Source organism: Engystomops pustulosus, chromosome 8 (assembly GCF_040894005.1).
Source record: "Engystomops pustulosus chromosome 8, aEngPut4.maternal, whole genome shotgun sequence".
Lineage (NCBI taxonomy): Eukaryota > Metazoa > Chordata > Amphibia > Anura > Leptodactylidae > Engystomops > Engystomops pustulosus.
Genome location: NC_092418.1, coordinates 10,218,228 through 10,231,654, shown reverse-complemented (window position 1 = coordinate 10,231,654; position 13,427 = coordinate 10,218,228). Strand labels below are relative to the sequence as shown.

The 13,427-nt window shown below is 47.1% G+C and overlaps 1 protein-coding gene across 3 annotated transcripts; it reads left to right on the top strand.

Annotated features, from left to right (window-relative positions):
- Positions 1-3,179: 3,179 nt before the first annotated feature.
- On the top strand, positions 3,180-13,419 carry CDIP1 (cell death inducing p53 target 1). 3 transcript variants are annotated; one of them, XM_072119676.1, is made up of 5 exons: positions 3,180-3,333; positions 6,647-6,747; positions 7,097-7,204; positions 7,738-8,029; positions 10,697-13,419. In XM_072119676.1, the coding sequence occupies exons 1-5, from the start codon at positions 3,248-3,250 to the stop codon at positions 10,806-10,808; spliced, it is 699 nt and encodes a 232-aa protein (XP_071975777.1). In that variant the 5' UTR covers positions 3,180-3,247; the 3' UTR covers positions 10,809-13,419. The 3 variants fall into 3 exon arrangements, with proteins under 3 accessions (XP_071975777.1, XP_071975778.1, XP_071975779.1); XM_072119677.1 differs by lacking the exon at positions 3,180-3,333 and adding an exon at positions 3,340-3,459; XM_072119678.1 differs by lacking the exon at positions 3,180-3,333 and adding an exon at positions 3,340-3,473.
- Positions 13,420-13,427: the final 8 nt, after the last annotated feature.

Here is a 13,427-nt window from a genome sequence, read left to right as displayed (position 1 = left end):
TCACGCCCACTGCTGACGTCACCACACGGCTATGATGTCACCGCTGGGCTATGATGTCACCGCTGGGCTACGATGTCACCGATGGGCTGAAGTTTCTTTATATACAGTATAACACTGCAGGGGAACAGATTGCATCTATTTTGTGGGGATGTGATAATGGGGGGCACACAGGATGAGGGAAGATGGGGGGGGGGGCAATATGAGTAAGAGATGAGAGGGAGCCAAAATATGAGAGATATGATATGGTCCACAAGATGAGGGGGAGATGATGGGGGGCTACAGGATGAGCGGGGTGAGAGGCCACAATAAGAGAGGGAGATGACAGGAGCCACAAGATGAGGTGGAGTTAAAAAAAGCCTCAATATGAGGGGGAGATGAGGGGCCAAAATATCAGAGGGAGTTGACTGGGGGTGGGCACAAGATGAGAGGGACCATGTTATGGGAGATGACAGGGGCCACAAAATGAGGGGGGGAATTAGAGGCTACAATATGAGGGGAAGATGAGTGGTCACAATATGATGGAGGGATGAGAGGCCGAAATATTATGGGGAGCTGAGAGGTCATAAAATGAGGGGGAAATGAGCAGCCATAAATTTGAGGGAAGGTGGGGGTGCGGGGGCAAAATATGAGGGGCAGAAGAGAGGTCACAATATAAGGGTGAGATGAGGGGCCACAATATGTAAGGCCACAAATTGAGGAGGACATGAGCGGCCAGTGTATTATGGCGAACGCAAAGATTGAGTTTAATAAGATGTTCTCAGTGGAGGATTCAGGTCTTCCGGTGATTCACTAAGGTAGTGCGCCCGATGTCCACCAGATGCCGCTGCTGCGCGGAATTCCGTCGGAGTTCACTGAAGTTCACCGTCCTACCCTGGGTGCAGGTAAGCGCGTGTCAAGCGACACTTTTTTTTTTAAAATACGGGGGTTCTTCCGAATCAGTCGGGTTTTCTTACGGCCATGCCCCCCTCGATTTCCGTCGCCGATGCACCACAATCCAATCGCGTGCGCCAAAATCCCGGGGCAATTCAGGGAAAATTGCCGCAAAACTGTAAAATTTGTGTAACCCGTCGGAAAAACGTGATTCGGGTCCTTAGTAAATGACCCCCAATGTGATTGAGTTGCATTTTAAAATGCATTTCAAGCACAAGTGTTTTTTTTTTTTTTTTTTTTTAACGCAAGCATTTAGCTCTAAACATCGGTGTTCACAGAGGAGATTCTCCAGATGTGCTGGAAATCCATTTTCAATCGCATCTTGTGAACATGGTCTTAGGCTGCGTTCATACTATGGGGGTCATATATCTTTAGTCAGGACATTTGTGTAATTTCTTGGGTTTTTTTCAGGTTTTTATCTTGATTTATTTTAAAAGTTGATCAATCAGGCAGCTGAGTCTGAGGGTTTTTTGCGACTTTTTATCAAAAATTCACACAAAAGTAGCAAACTCTTCTGCAACCCCTTAGTTAAATGACCCACCATGTATTTTGTGTGTTTCAAAACTCAATAAAAACGCATCATGTGAATGCGCCCAAAGACTATACAAGTAGCAATTCCATGTAGCAGTAGGTCGGCCCCCAGAATCAATTTGACTGGTGGGCTCTAGGCCCCTGACCCTGGTTAGATGTGTATTGGATATAATCATTCATATATAATAGTTGTGTATATTCTGTCTCCTCTGGAATGTATACCCAATAAATCTCAGTCGGGGTCTGCAATTCTAGGGTAATAAATCCCCCCACGGTGGTCTCATCCATTGGATGTGGCTGATGTGTAACCTGTTTGCTGTACTGGCATATTGCAGTAACCCGCAATGGGCGCCACCATCTTGGTGACGATCGTCACTCCCCGTGACGTCATTGGGGAATGGCGACAATCGCCATGACAGTCTCGGGTCTTCTGAAGACTCGAGGCTGTTTCGTTTCAACCCATTCGTTACAATGTGTGATTTGCACATTTTAATGAATGAGGTGGAAAATCCCCATATACTGCCATGCTGTAGTATAACAGTATATGGTAGACCCTACCATATACAGGCAGTCCCCGGGTTACATACAAGATAGGGTCTGGAGGTTTGTTCTTAAGTTGAATTTGTATGCAAGTCGAAACTGTATATTTTACAATTGAAGTTGTAGACAAATTTTTTTCTTTTGCCCCAGTGACAATAGGAGTTTCAAAATTTTTGCTGTAATGGGGCCAAGAATTATGAATTAAACTTCATTACAGACACCTCACAGCTGATCATTGCAGTCTGTGACCTCTGGTGAAGCTCTCTGGATGCTTTACTATAGTCCCAGTGGTCAGAGGGGTGAGTCTGTAACTATGGGTTGTCTGTAAGTCGGGTGTCCTTAAGTAGGGGACCGCCTGTACTGTTATACTACAGCATGGCAGTATATGGGGATTTTCCACTACTTTGACCCCGATCAGACAACCTGGGGTCAAAGTACGCTAGAGGTTCTAAAATATAGTAAAAATTAAAAAAAAGGTAAAAATAAATGAATAAATAAAAAGTGATCAATTCCTAAAAATAATAGTATTGAAATTGTCATCAAAAGTCGCATAAAATGACACCACCCACAGCTCCGTGCACTGAAGTATGAAAAAGTTATTAATGTCAGAATATGGCAATATACAGGAGGTTTTAATTTTTGTAAACGTACAAAAACATTATAAAACCTATATGAATTCTGTATCTCTGTGACCGCACTGACCCGAAAGTAGACCTGTCATTTGTGGCGCACAGTGAAAGCCATAAACTTCAAGCCCACAAGAAAACGGCGCAGATGCATTTTTTCACCATTTTCACTGCATTTGGAATTTTTTTCCCGCTTCCCAGTACACGGCATGGAATATTAAATATGATCACTATGAAGTACAATTTATTACGCAGAAAACAAGCCCAAACACAGCTCTGTACGTGTAAAAATAAAAAAAGTTACAGATTTTTGAAGATGGGGAGTAAAAAATGGAAATGAAAAAACAAAAAAGGGCCAGGTCGTTAAGGGGTTAAACAAATTATAAAATATAAAGGATTTATCCTCAGTAACCAATAAGAGTACCGCTTACATCCTTCAGTGGCAAGTGAAAATATGATAGAAGCGATCTGATTGGCCGCTGCTAGTAATGCACGCACGACACCTGTATTAGCGCTGTGCGGTGTCAAAGTGAAAAATGGACAATAAAGTTATCAACGAATGAGCTGGAGGTTACTAGAAAGCGGAAGTGCTGCTATTGCATGATGGGAAATGTAGTTCGATGAGTGAGGGGCGGGACTACAGCTCCCATAGGGCTGTGCGAGGAGTAAACAGGAGCGAGATCAACGGCACCGGAGGAGAGAGGAGGTGAGTGCGGGGCCCGGTGTCAGGAGAGAGGCGGCTGTCATGGCCACTGCTGACGTCACCACAGGGCTATGATGTCACTGAGATAGGCTGCAGATTATCTCCATATTACACTGCAGGGGGCAGATTGTATGTATCTTATGGTAATTATAACTAAATAGAGAATTCTCATAATAAGCCCGGAGGACTACACGTCCCAGCATGTCCTCAGCTCCATTACATGATGTCATATTGTGTGATATGTAATGTCCGGGGAGAAGGCTCAACTTTATAGATTTATTGTATTTGATTTTACTGTGTGTGATGTAACATGTATAATGACAGGAAACCATCAGCAGGTAGAGACTGCAATTACCACCATACTAACGTTACCTACCAAGATACTGGCAGCAGCTGGACTGTAGGGGGCACTAAGTGCTCACCACAAATCATCAGGGGCTGCATGGTAATAGTGGAGTATAATACAGGATATAACTCAGGATCAGTACAGGATAAGTAATGTCATGTATGTACACAGTGACTGCACCAGCAGCAGAATAGTGAGTGCAGCTCTGGTGTATAATACAGGATGTAACTCAGGATCAGTACAGGATAAGTAATGTCATGTATGTACACAGTGACTGCACCAGCAGCAGAATAGTGAGTGCAGCTCTGGAGTATAATACAGGATGTAACTCAGGATCAGTACAGGATAAGTAATGTTATGTATGTACACAGTGACTGCACCAGCAGCAGAATAGTGAGTGCAGCTCTGGAGTATAATACAGGATGTAACTCAGGATCAGTACAGGATAAGTAATGTCATGTATGTACACAGTGACTGCACCAGCAGCAGAATAGTGAGTGCAGCTCTGGAGTATAATACAGGATGTAACTCAGGATCAGTACAGGATAAGTAATGTCATGTATGTACACAGTGACTGCACCAGCAGCAGAATAGTGAGTGCAGCTCTGGTGTATAATACAGGATGTAACTCAGGATCAGTACAGGATAAGTAATGTCATGTATGTACACAGTGACTGCACCAGCAGCAGAATAGTGAGTGCAGCTCTGGAGTATAATACAGGATATAACTCAGGATCAGTACAGGATAAGTAATGTCATGTATGTACACAGTGACTGCACCAGCAGCAGAATAGCGAGTGCAGCTCTGGGGTATAATACAGGATGTAACTCAGGATCAGTACAGGATAAGTAATGTCATGTATGTACACAGTGACTGCACCAGCAGCAGAATAGTGAGTGCAGCTCTGGGGTATAATACAGGATGTAACTCAAGATCAGTACAGGATAAGTAATGTCATGTATGTACACAGTGACTGCACCAGCAGCAGAATAGTGAGTGCAGCTCTGGGGTATAATACAGGATGTAACTCAGGATCAGTACAGGATAAGTAATGTCATGTATGTACACAGTGACTGCACCAGCAGCAGAATAGTGAGTGCAGCTCTGGAGTATAATACAGGATGTAACTCAGGATCAGTACAGGATAAGTAATGTCATGTATGTACACAGTGACTGCACCAGCAACAGAATAGTGAGTGCAGCTCTGGAGTATAATACAGGATGTAACTCAGGATCAGTACAGGATAAGTAATGTTATGTATGTACACAGTGACTGACCAGCAGCAGAATAGTGAGTGCAGCTCTGGGGTATAATACAGGATGTAACTCAGGATCAGTACAGGATAAGTAATGTCATGTTTGTACACAGTGACTGCACCAGCAGCAGAATAGTGAGTGCAGCTCTGGAGTATAATACAGGATGTAACTCAGGATCAGTACAGGATAAGTAATGTCATGTATGTACACAGTGACTGCACCAGCAGCAGAATAGTGAGTGCAGCTCTGGTGTATAATACAGGATGTAACTCAGGATCAGTACAGGATAAGTAATGTCATGTATGTACACAGTGACTGCACCAGCAGCAGAAAAGTGAGTGCAGCTCTGGAGTATAATACAGGATGTAACTCAGGATCAGTACAGGATAAGTAATGTTATGTATGTACACAGTGACTGCACCAGCAGCAGAATAGTGAGTGCAGCTCTGGAGTATAATACAGGATGTAACTCAGGATCAGTACAGGATAAGTAATGTCATGTATGTACACAGTGACTGCACCAGCAGCAGAATAGTGAGTGCAGCTCTGGTGTATAATACAGGATGTAACTCAGGATCAGTACAGGATAAGTAATGTCATGTATGTACACAGTGACTGCACCAGCAGCAGAATAGTGAGTGCAGCTCTGGAGTATAATACAGGATATAACTCAGGATCAGTACAGGATAAGTAATGTCATGTATGTACACAGTGACTGCACCAGCAGCAGAATAGTGAGTGCAGCTCTGGGGTATAATACAGGATGTAACTCAGGATCAGTACAGGATAAGTAATGTCATGTATGTACACAGTGACTGCACCAGCAGCAGAATAGTGAGTGCAGCTCTGGGGTATAATACAGGATGTAACTCAGGATCAGTACAGGATAAGTAATGTCATGTATGTACACAGTGACTGCACCAGCAGCAGAATAGTGAGTGCAGCTCTGGAGTATAATACAGGATGTAACTCAGGATCAGTACAGGATAAGTAATGTCATGTATGTACACAGTGACTGCACCAGCAGCAGAATAGTGAGTGCAGCTCTGGAGTATAATATAGGATGTAACTCAGGATCAGTACAGGATAAGTAATGTCATGTATGTACACAGTGACTGCACCAGCAGCAGAATAGTGACTGCAGCTCTGGAGTATAATACAGGATGTAACTCAGGATCAGTACAGGATAAGTAATGTCATGTATGTACACAGTGACTGCACCAGCAGAATAGTGAGTGCAGCTCTGGGGTATAATACAGGATGCGTGGGTCACCTGTTTTGTCTGAACCTTCCTGTTTTCCCCGGATTTGTATACATATAACAGTGCGGATGAGGTCAGGAATGTGGATGATATAATAAGTATAATAAGTCCTGTGTCCTCCATCTGTCACCATAACAAGCCCTCGGCTCTCCCGGGTCGTCCAGTTTTACTTGTTCCGCTTTAGTTTTTGCTTCGCCCGCTTTCCCTGGATTCTCCTGTGTGTACAGTGCTGCCCCCTCATAATATTGTTGCCAAAATCTTGTACTTGTCACAGCTGAGGGTTTGTGTTGGTCACTTGGATGTTCCCAAGTCATAACACACCAGAGAGACCCCGGGCAGGGGATTGGGGGGGATTTCTCCCTATGAGTGGGAGCGCAGCTCTGGAGCACAAACTGAGTCTAAGCTGATGAATACTGGGAAGGATCAATCATATCTTCTTCCTCATTACCAGTGAGATCTACAGAGCGATGGCGAGTGACCCTCCCCCGCCGTACCCCGGGGGTCCCACCGCGCCGCTGCTGGAGGACAAGCACGGATCACCAAGTAATGAAGGTAGGTAGCCATAGTCACCTACGTAGTGTCTGTGTCTCAGGAGTCCCTGTGTCCTCATGTGGATGAGGCAGGTCCTGACACAGCTGAGGGTTTGTTACATCGTACCCAGTATAGATAATCCTTTGTTACAATGTATCAGTGCAACTGTCAGGATCACAAAGTATGGAGACCATGGAGAGGTGCGCACCACTGATGTATTTACCTAACATGGGATTATCTGGACTGGATACAACTGTAACAAACCTTCAACAGTTAGAATTATTATGTTGGAATAGGACAGCAAGCAGAGGAAGTATCTGTAGGCTGTAATCACTTGTAGTACAGTCGTCCATCGCTTTTTATTTTTCAGATAACAGACAACCCCCGGGGGCCTACCCTCCCAGCATGGCCTTTGTCCCACCAGATTCCGGACCCCCTCCGTATGATGCCACTCCAGGTTACATCCCCCCGAATCCAGGTAAGTACTACATGCAGGGGCCACAGACGGCACAGTGCCAATCCAGTGGGAATCACCTCTGTGGTGAAGAATGGGTTATAGCTTCTCTGAGTGCTCTAGAGTCTTGTCCTCACACTGCTGTGCTCTCTGCAGCCAGTGTGATGTAGTAACCCTGTGTGGAGGCTCATTGCAGGGAGGACAGGGCACAGCAGTGTGAGGACACGTCTCTAGAGCACTCGGATCGGTATTCAAGGATTATAGCTTCTCTTGAGTGCGCTAGAGACGTTTCCTCACACTGCTGTGTCCTGTTCCCCTGCACGTTCTCATTGCACATGAAGAATCTACAATCCTAGAATATAAATCCATATATCACAGTCCTGCTGCTACTAACAACATACACAACGATTGATTATACATCTCTCCAGGGACAATAACTAACGCTGGTTGTAGAGAGCACTAATGATACATTTTTGTATAGGTGCCCCCGTCTAGGGTTTGGTGTCGATCAGAAGGACCAGATGGCATTGACTTATTAACTCTTTCCTTTCCTTCAGGTTACTTCCCCCCACCTGGCCCTTACGCACCTATGGGCTACTACCCTCCCTCCGCTGGCCAGTATCCACCCCAGTTCCCATCTCCTGGAGGACATGGCACCACAGTCATTGTGCCACCTGGTGCCAGCTCAGCCTCTACCACCACCACAGTCACCGTCCTGCAAGGAGAAATATTTCAGGGGTCTCCGGTACAGACGGTGTGTCCACACTGCCAGCAGCCCATTCTCACCAAGATCACCCATGAGATTGGACTGATGAACTTCCTGCTGTGCTGCTTCTGCTGCTTTGTGGGGTGAGTGTGGACTGAGGCTGCTGACCCCTGACCACTGCTGGCTATGATAGAAAGGTGTCAGGACACACAGGACATGGCAGCTCGCTGTGTATGGGCGATGTAGTCACAGAGAGGTCAGAGCACCCATGCTGACCCCTGACCACTGCTGGCTATGATAGAAAGGTGTCAGGACACACAGGACATGGCAGCTCGCTGTGTATGGGGGATGTAGTCACAGAGAGGTCAGAGCGTCCATGCTGACCCCTGACCACTGCTGGCTATGATAGAAAGGTGTCAGGACACACAGGACATGGCAGCTCGCTGTGTATGGGAGATGTAGTCACAGAGGGGTCAGAGCGCCCATGCTGACCCCTGACCACTGCTGGCTATGATAGACAGGTGTCAGTACACACAGGACATGGCAGCTCGCTGTGTATGGGGGGTGTAGTCACAGAGGGGTCAGAGCACCCATGCTGACCCCTGACCACTGCTGGCTATGATAGAAAGGTGTCAGGACACACAGGACATGGCAGCTCGCTGTGTATGGGAGATGTAGTCACAGAGGGGTCAGAGCGCCCATGCTGACCCCTGACCACTGCTGGCTATGATAGAAAGGTGTCAGGACACACAGGACATGGCAGCTCGCTGTGTATGGGGGTTGTAGTCACAGAGGGGTCAGAGCGCCCATGCTGACCCCTGACCACTGCTGGCTATGATAGAAAGGTGTCAGGACACACAGGACATGGCAGCTCGCTGTGTATGGGAGATGTAGTCACAGAGGGGTCAGAGCGCCCATGCTGACCCCTGACCACTGCTGGCTATGATAGACAGGTGTCAGGACACACAGGACATGGCAGCTCGCTGTGTATGGGGGGTGTAGTCACAGAGGGGTCAGAGCACCCATGCTGACCCCTGACCACTGCTGGCTATGATAGAAAGGTGTCAGGACACACAGGACATGGCAGCTCGCTGTGTATGGGGGGTGTAGTCACAGAGAGGTCAGAGCGCCCATGCTGATCCCTGACCACTGCTGGCTATGATAGAAAGGTGTCAGGACACAGTACATGGCAGCTCGCTGTGTATCGGGGGTGTAGTCACAGAGAGGTCAGAGCACCCATGCTGACCCCTGACCACTGCTGGCTATGATAGAAAGGTGTCAGGACACACAGGACATGGCAGCTCGCTGTGTATGGGGGGTGTAGTCACAGAGGGGTCAGAGCGCCCATGCTGACCCCTGACCACTGCTGGCTATGATAGAAAGGTGTCAGGACACACAGGACATGGCAGCTCGCTGTGTATGGGGGGTGTAGTCACAGAGAGGTCAGAGCACCCATGCTGACCCCTGACCACTGCTGGCTATGATAGAAAGGTGTCAGGACACACAGGACATGGCAGCTCGCTGTGTATGGGGGATGTAGTCACAGAGAGGTCAGAGCGTCCATGCTGACCCCTGACCACTGCTGGCTATGATAGAAAGGTGTCAGGACACACAGGACATGGCAGCTCGCTGTGTATGGGGGGTGTAGTCACAGAGAGGTCAGAGCACCCATGCTGACCCCTGACCACTGCTGGCTATGATAGAAAGGTGTCAGGACACACAGGACATGGCAGCTCGCTGTGTATGGGGGTGTAGTCACAGAGAGGTCAGAGCGTCCATGCTGACCCCTGACCACTGCTGGCTATGATAGAAAGGTGTCAGGAGACACAGGACATGGCAGCTCGCTGTGTATGGGGGGTGTAGTCACAGAGAGGTCAGAGCACCCATGCTGATCCCTGACCACTGCTGGCTATGATAGAAAGGTGCCAGGACACACAGGACATGGCAGCTCGCTGTGTATGGGGGGTGTAGTCACAGAGAGGTCAGAGCCCCCATGCTGACCCCTGACCACTGCTGGCTATGATAGAAAGGTGTCAGGACACACAGGATATGGCAGCTCGCTGTGTATGGGGGGTGTAGTCACAGAGGGGTCAGAGCGCCCATGCTGACCCCTGACCACTGCTGGCTATGATAGAAAGGTGTCAGGACACACAGGACATGGCAGCTCGCTGTGTATGGGGGGTATAGTCACAGAGAGGTCAGAGCACCCATGCTGACCCCTGACCACTGCTGGCTATGATAGAAAGGTGTCAGGACACACAGGACATGGCAGCTCGCTGTGTATGGGGGTGTAGTCACAGAGAGGTCAGAGCGTCCATGCTGACCCCTGACCACTGCTGGCTATGATAGAAAGGTGTCAGGACACACAGGACATGGCAGCTCGCTGTGTATGGGGGTGTAGTCACAGAGAGGTCAGAGCGTCCATGCTGACCCCTGACCACTGCTGGCTATGATAGAAAGGTGTCAGGACACACAGGACATGGCAGCTCGCTGTGTATGGGAGATGTAGTCACAGAGAGGTCAGAGCACCCATGCTGACCCCTGACCACTGCTGGCTATGATAGAAAGGTGTCAGGACACACAGGACATGGCAGCTCGCTGTGTATGGAGGTGTAGTCACAGAGAGGTCAGAGCACCCATGCTGACCCCTGACCACTGCTGGCTATGATAGAAAGGTGTCAGGACACACAGGACATAGCAGCTCGCTGTGTATGGGGGGTGTAGTCACAGAGGGGTCAGAGCACCCATGCTGACCCCTGACCACTGCTGGCTATTTGGCAATGGTTCAGTTGTTTCTGTCCCCGTTTCAGGTGTGACCTGGGCTGTTGTCTCATCCCTTGTATGATCAACGACCTCAAAGATGTGACCCACACCTGCCCTAACTGCAAGGCCTACATCTACACATACCGGAGGATGGGCTAAGGAAGACCCCCGGGGCCACATCTCCGTCCGGTTCATCTCAGAGCTCCAATCTCATCTCATCCTCCGTCCGCACATCAACACTGAGAAGCTGCGACTCCTGAGGACTGGTCAGACTGCTGCTCGGAGAGTGTCTCCCCCTGGTGGACGGCAGTGACTAGGACATGTAACGCTTTAGATGGTTGTTCTCCTATCAGCATGAAATCATGAAATCCATGGCACTAGAGGAACAGGGCGTAGATTTTGGTTATTGCTAAGAGCCCATTAACTCTTCGGGCACCATTCTGTCTGCCTCATACAAGGTGGTCGGTCCCATGAAGTACGGTCCTCTGCAGAATGGAAAGGGGGCGCTATAACTTGTGCATCATGCTCTGTGGTGCTGATCTGCCTGGTCTTCTAATTGTCCTAGCTGCTATAAAGGGCTGCTACATGTTGTATCAGGGCCTAGTACAGTACATGCCACAGTCTCACCATCAGATCCTATACCCTCCTCCATCCATTATGGGGACCACACCCGCTCCACTGGGACTATTATTAAAGGCTCAGGTGTGTGTTCCATATTGGTACTAGTGTGGGGTCCGAAGACCCCCACATATCCTTATTTCAGCCCCTCTTTGATTCTTTGCAAAGCTGTGTACATAGATGATGGCCTGGCCCTGAAGGATTCTTTACTTAAAGGGGATTGTAATCTATTTACATTACTTTACATCAAAAATCTGATTAATAAAACCAAGAAATGCAGCTTGGAACTGATTGGTTGCTAGGGAATTGCTTCCTGGTAACCGTAGAGAAGTCCGTCACAGCTGGAATGGATCATTGTCTCCAGCAGACAAGTAGTTAATAGTCAGTGAATCCTCTCCACTGTCTTATAACTGAGTTATTAATCAGATTTTTCTAAAAAAAAATAAGACAACCTCTTTAGAGGGATGGGACCTGGTCAGAGCTCATCCTTTAAGGTTGTCAGCATGCAAATATCTCAACTGGGGAAAAATATAATATATTACTCTAAGCATCTTGTTAAAAAGAATGAAAATGGCAAAACCTACACCCCCCCCCCTTCCTTGCAGTGCATGGCACATTCCCTATGATACTGCATCCACTTCTGCCTTGACCCGTCCTGGAATGTTCCATTTCTTTGCATCTGGTAGGGGGACACGCCATGCTGTTATCCGATCCCATAGAGTAGCATCAAGTAATCGGTGTATGTATGACAGACAGACTATATATTGGAGCTTCAGTGGCTGTGATCCTGCACAGATTCCGGTTGCGTTGCGTCGGGTGACTACGCCTCCGGTTTCGCTTCTCGGCGTCTTGTGATTTCTTTTTTTCCTATTGTGAAGCGATGTGGATCTGTAAGAGCCGGCGTCAGGTACTGTATCATGGATTGAATTCTAATTTTCTCAGGTTTTGCCGATTTTAGCCGTGTGTTGGGTTTGTGCAATTTGTCGCTTCACAAGATTTCCCGAAGAATTTCCTTTTCTTTTCTTTTTTTATTTTTTGGATGTACAAGTTGTAATTGCTGCTAAACGCCTCCTAAAAGATAAGATATGTGAAATTATCAGACAATTTTCCTGATTTACCCTTTCAATGATCTGCTAGAAGACATGTAGTCCTGTAGTCAGTGGGGGAGGGGCTTGTTGTAAATGTTTTCACTGATGATTTATAGGATAGGTCCTAGGTATCCGATCAGCGTCTGCCTTCAGAGCGATGTTCTCTGTGTAGTGGCCAGCCCTTGATCGACAGGTAAGTTGCAGTTACCTGATCTAGCCACCAATTTTGGAGGGCTGCACATATTTCCTGTATCTGACATATTTATCGCTCTGGTAATGGACTGAAGGAAGCAAGATGGCCGCCGGTGCTGCGCATGTAGCCTGCGGGTCTTTGTTATGTCATCACCAGCGGAATTGCCGATCGTTTCAGTTTCTTTTAATGTTCTTGTTAATTTTGCCAATTTAACCCTTCTGTGACTTCATCCCCGGCCTCGCGGCTGCGGATTTTATTAACTGTGAATATGGTTTATTTAATAGGACGTTAAAGCATTAAAACCACTAATGACCTTAAGACTTATTGAAAGTTATTGAACAAGTGGTGAATATGGGTCCTAGCACGGCCACCAATCAGAATCTAGGTTACATTGTGTGTCTGACATATACTCATTCTAAGCTGCTCTCTGATTGGTTATGTGCTGTGGAGCTTTTTTCCACAGCAACAAAATGGCTGCTGTCTCTTCCTTAGCGACGGCGAGCAGGAATCTGACTGGTTGCTATGTACAGCTCTTTTGGGATATTGCAGTTCTCGCTTTACTTATATATAACAGAAAACAATATAAAAATTCAAGAATTTTATTACCACAAAGTATAAAAATCAGAGAGTCTCTGGGCTCGGGTTTGTGTTCTGGTGAAGGACACTTACAGCCCAGAGAAGATTGTTCTAGGGGAGTTAAGGGTAGTAGCCAATAACAAGCAATTGGGTTACAGTTTTCATTTTTCACTGGTCTCCTCAGAAATGAGAGCTGGTATCTGATTGGTTGATAAGTGCGTGCACTGGTTTTGTTAAATCAGCCCCAACTTTTTGTTAGATGACAATACATATAATAAACAAGCCCTTAAAGGCCTCCTTGTT

Bases quoted from the DNA above. Each gene is read 5' to 3' on its own strand.
- CDIP1 (XM_072119676.1), top strand. From the start codon at position 3,248: ATGAGTGAGGGGCGGGACTACAGCTCCCATAGGGCTGTGCGAGGAGTA. The intron at 3,334-6,646 runs GTGAGTGCGGGG...CCTCATTACCAG, and splicing joins GGCACCGGAGGAGAGAGGAG to TGAGATCTACAGAGCGATGG. The intron at 8,030-10,696 runs GTGAGTGTGGAC...TCCCCGTTTCAG, and splicing joins TGCTTCTGCTGCTTTGTGGG to GTGTGACCTGGGCTGTTGTC.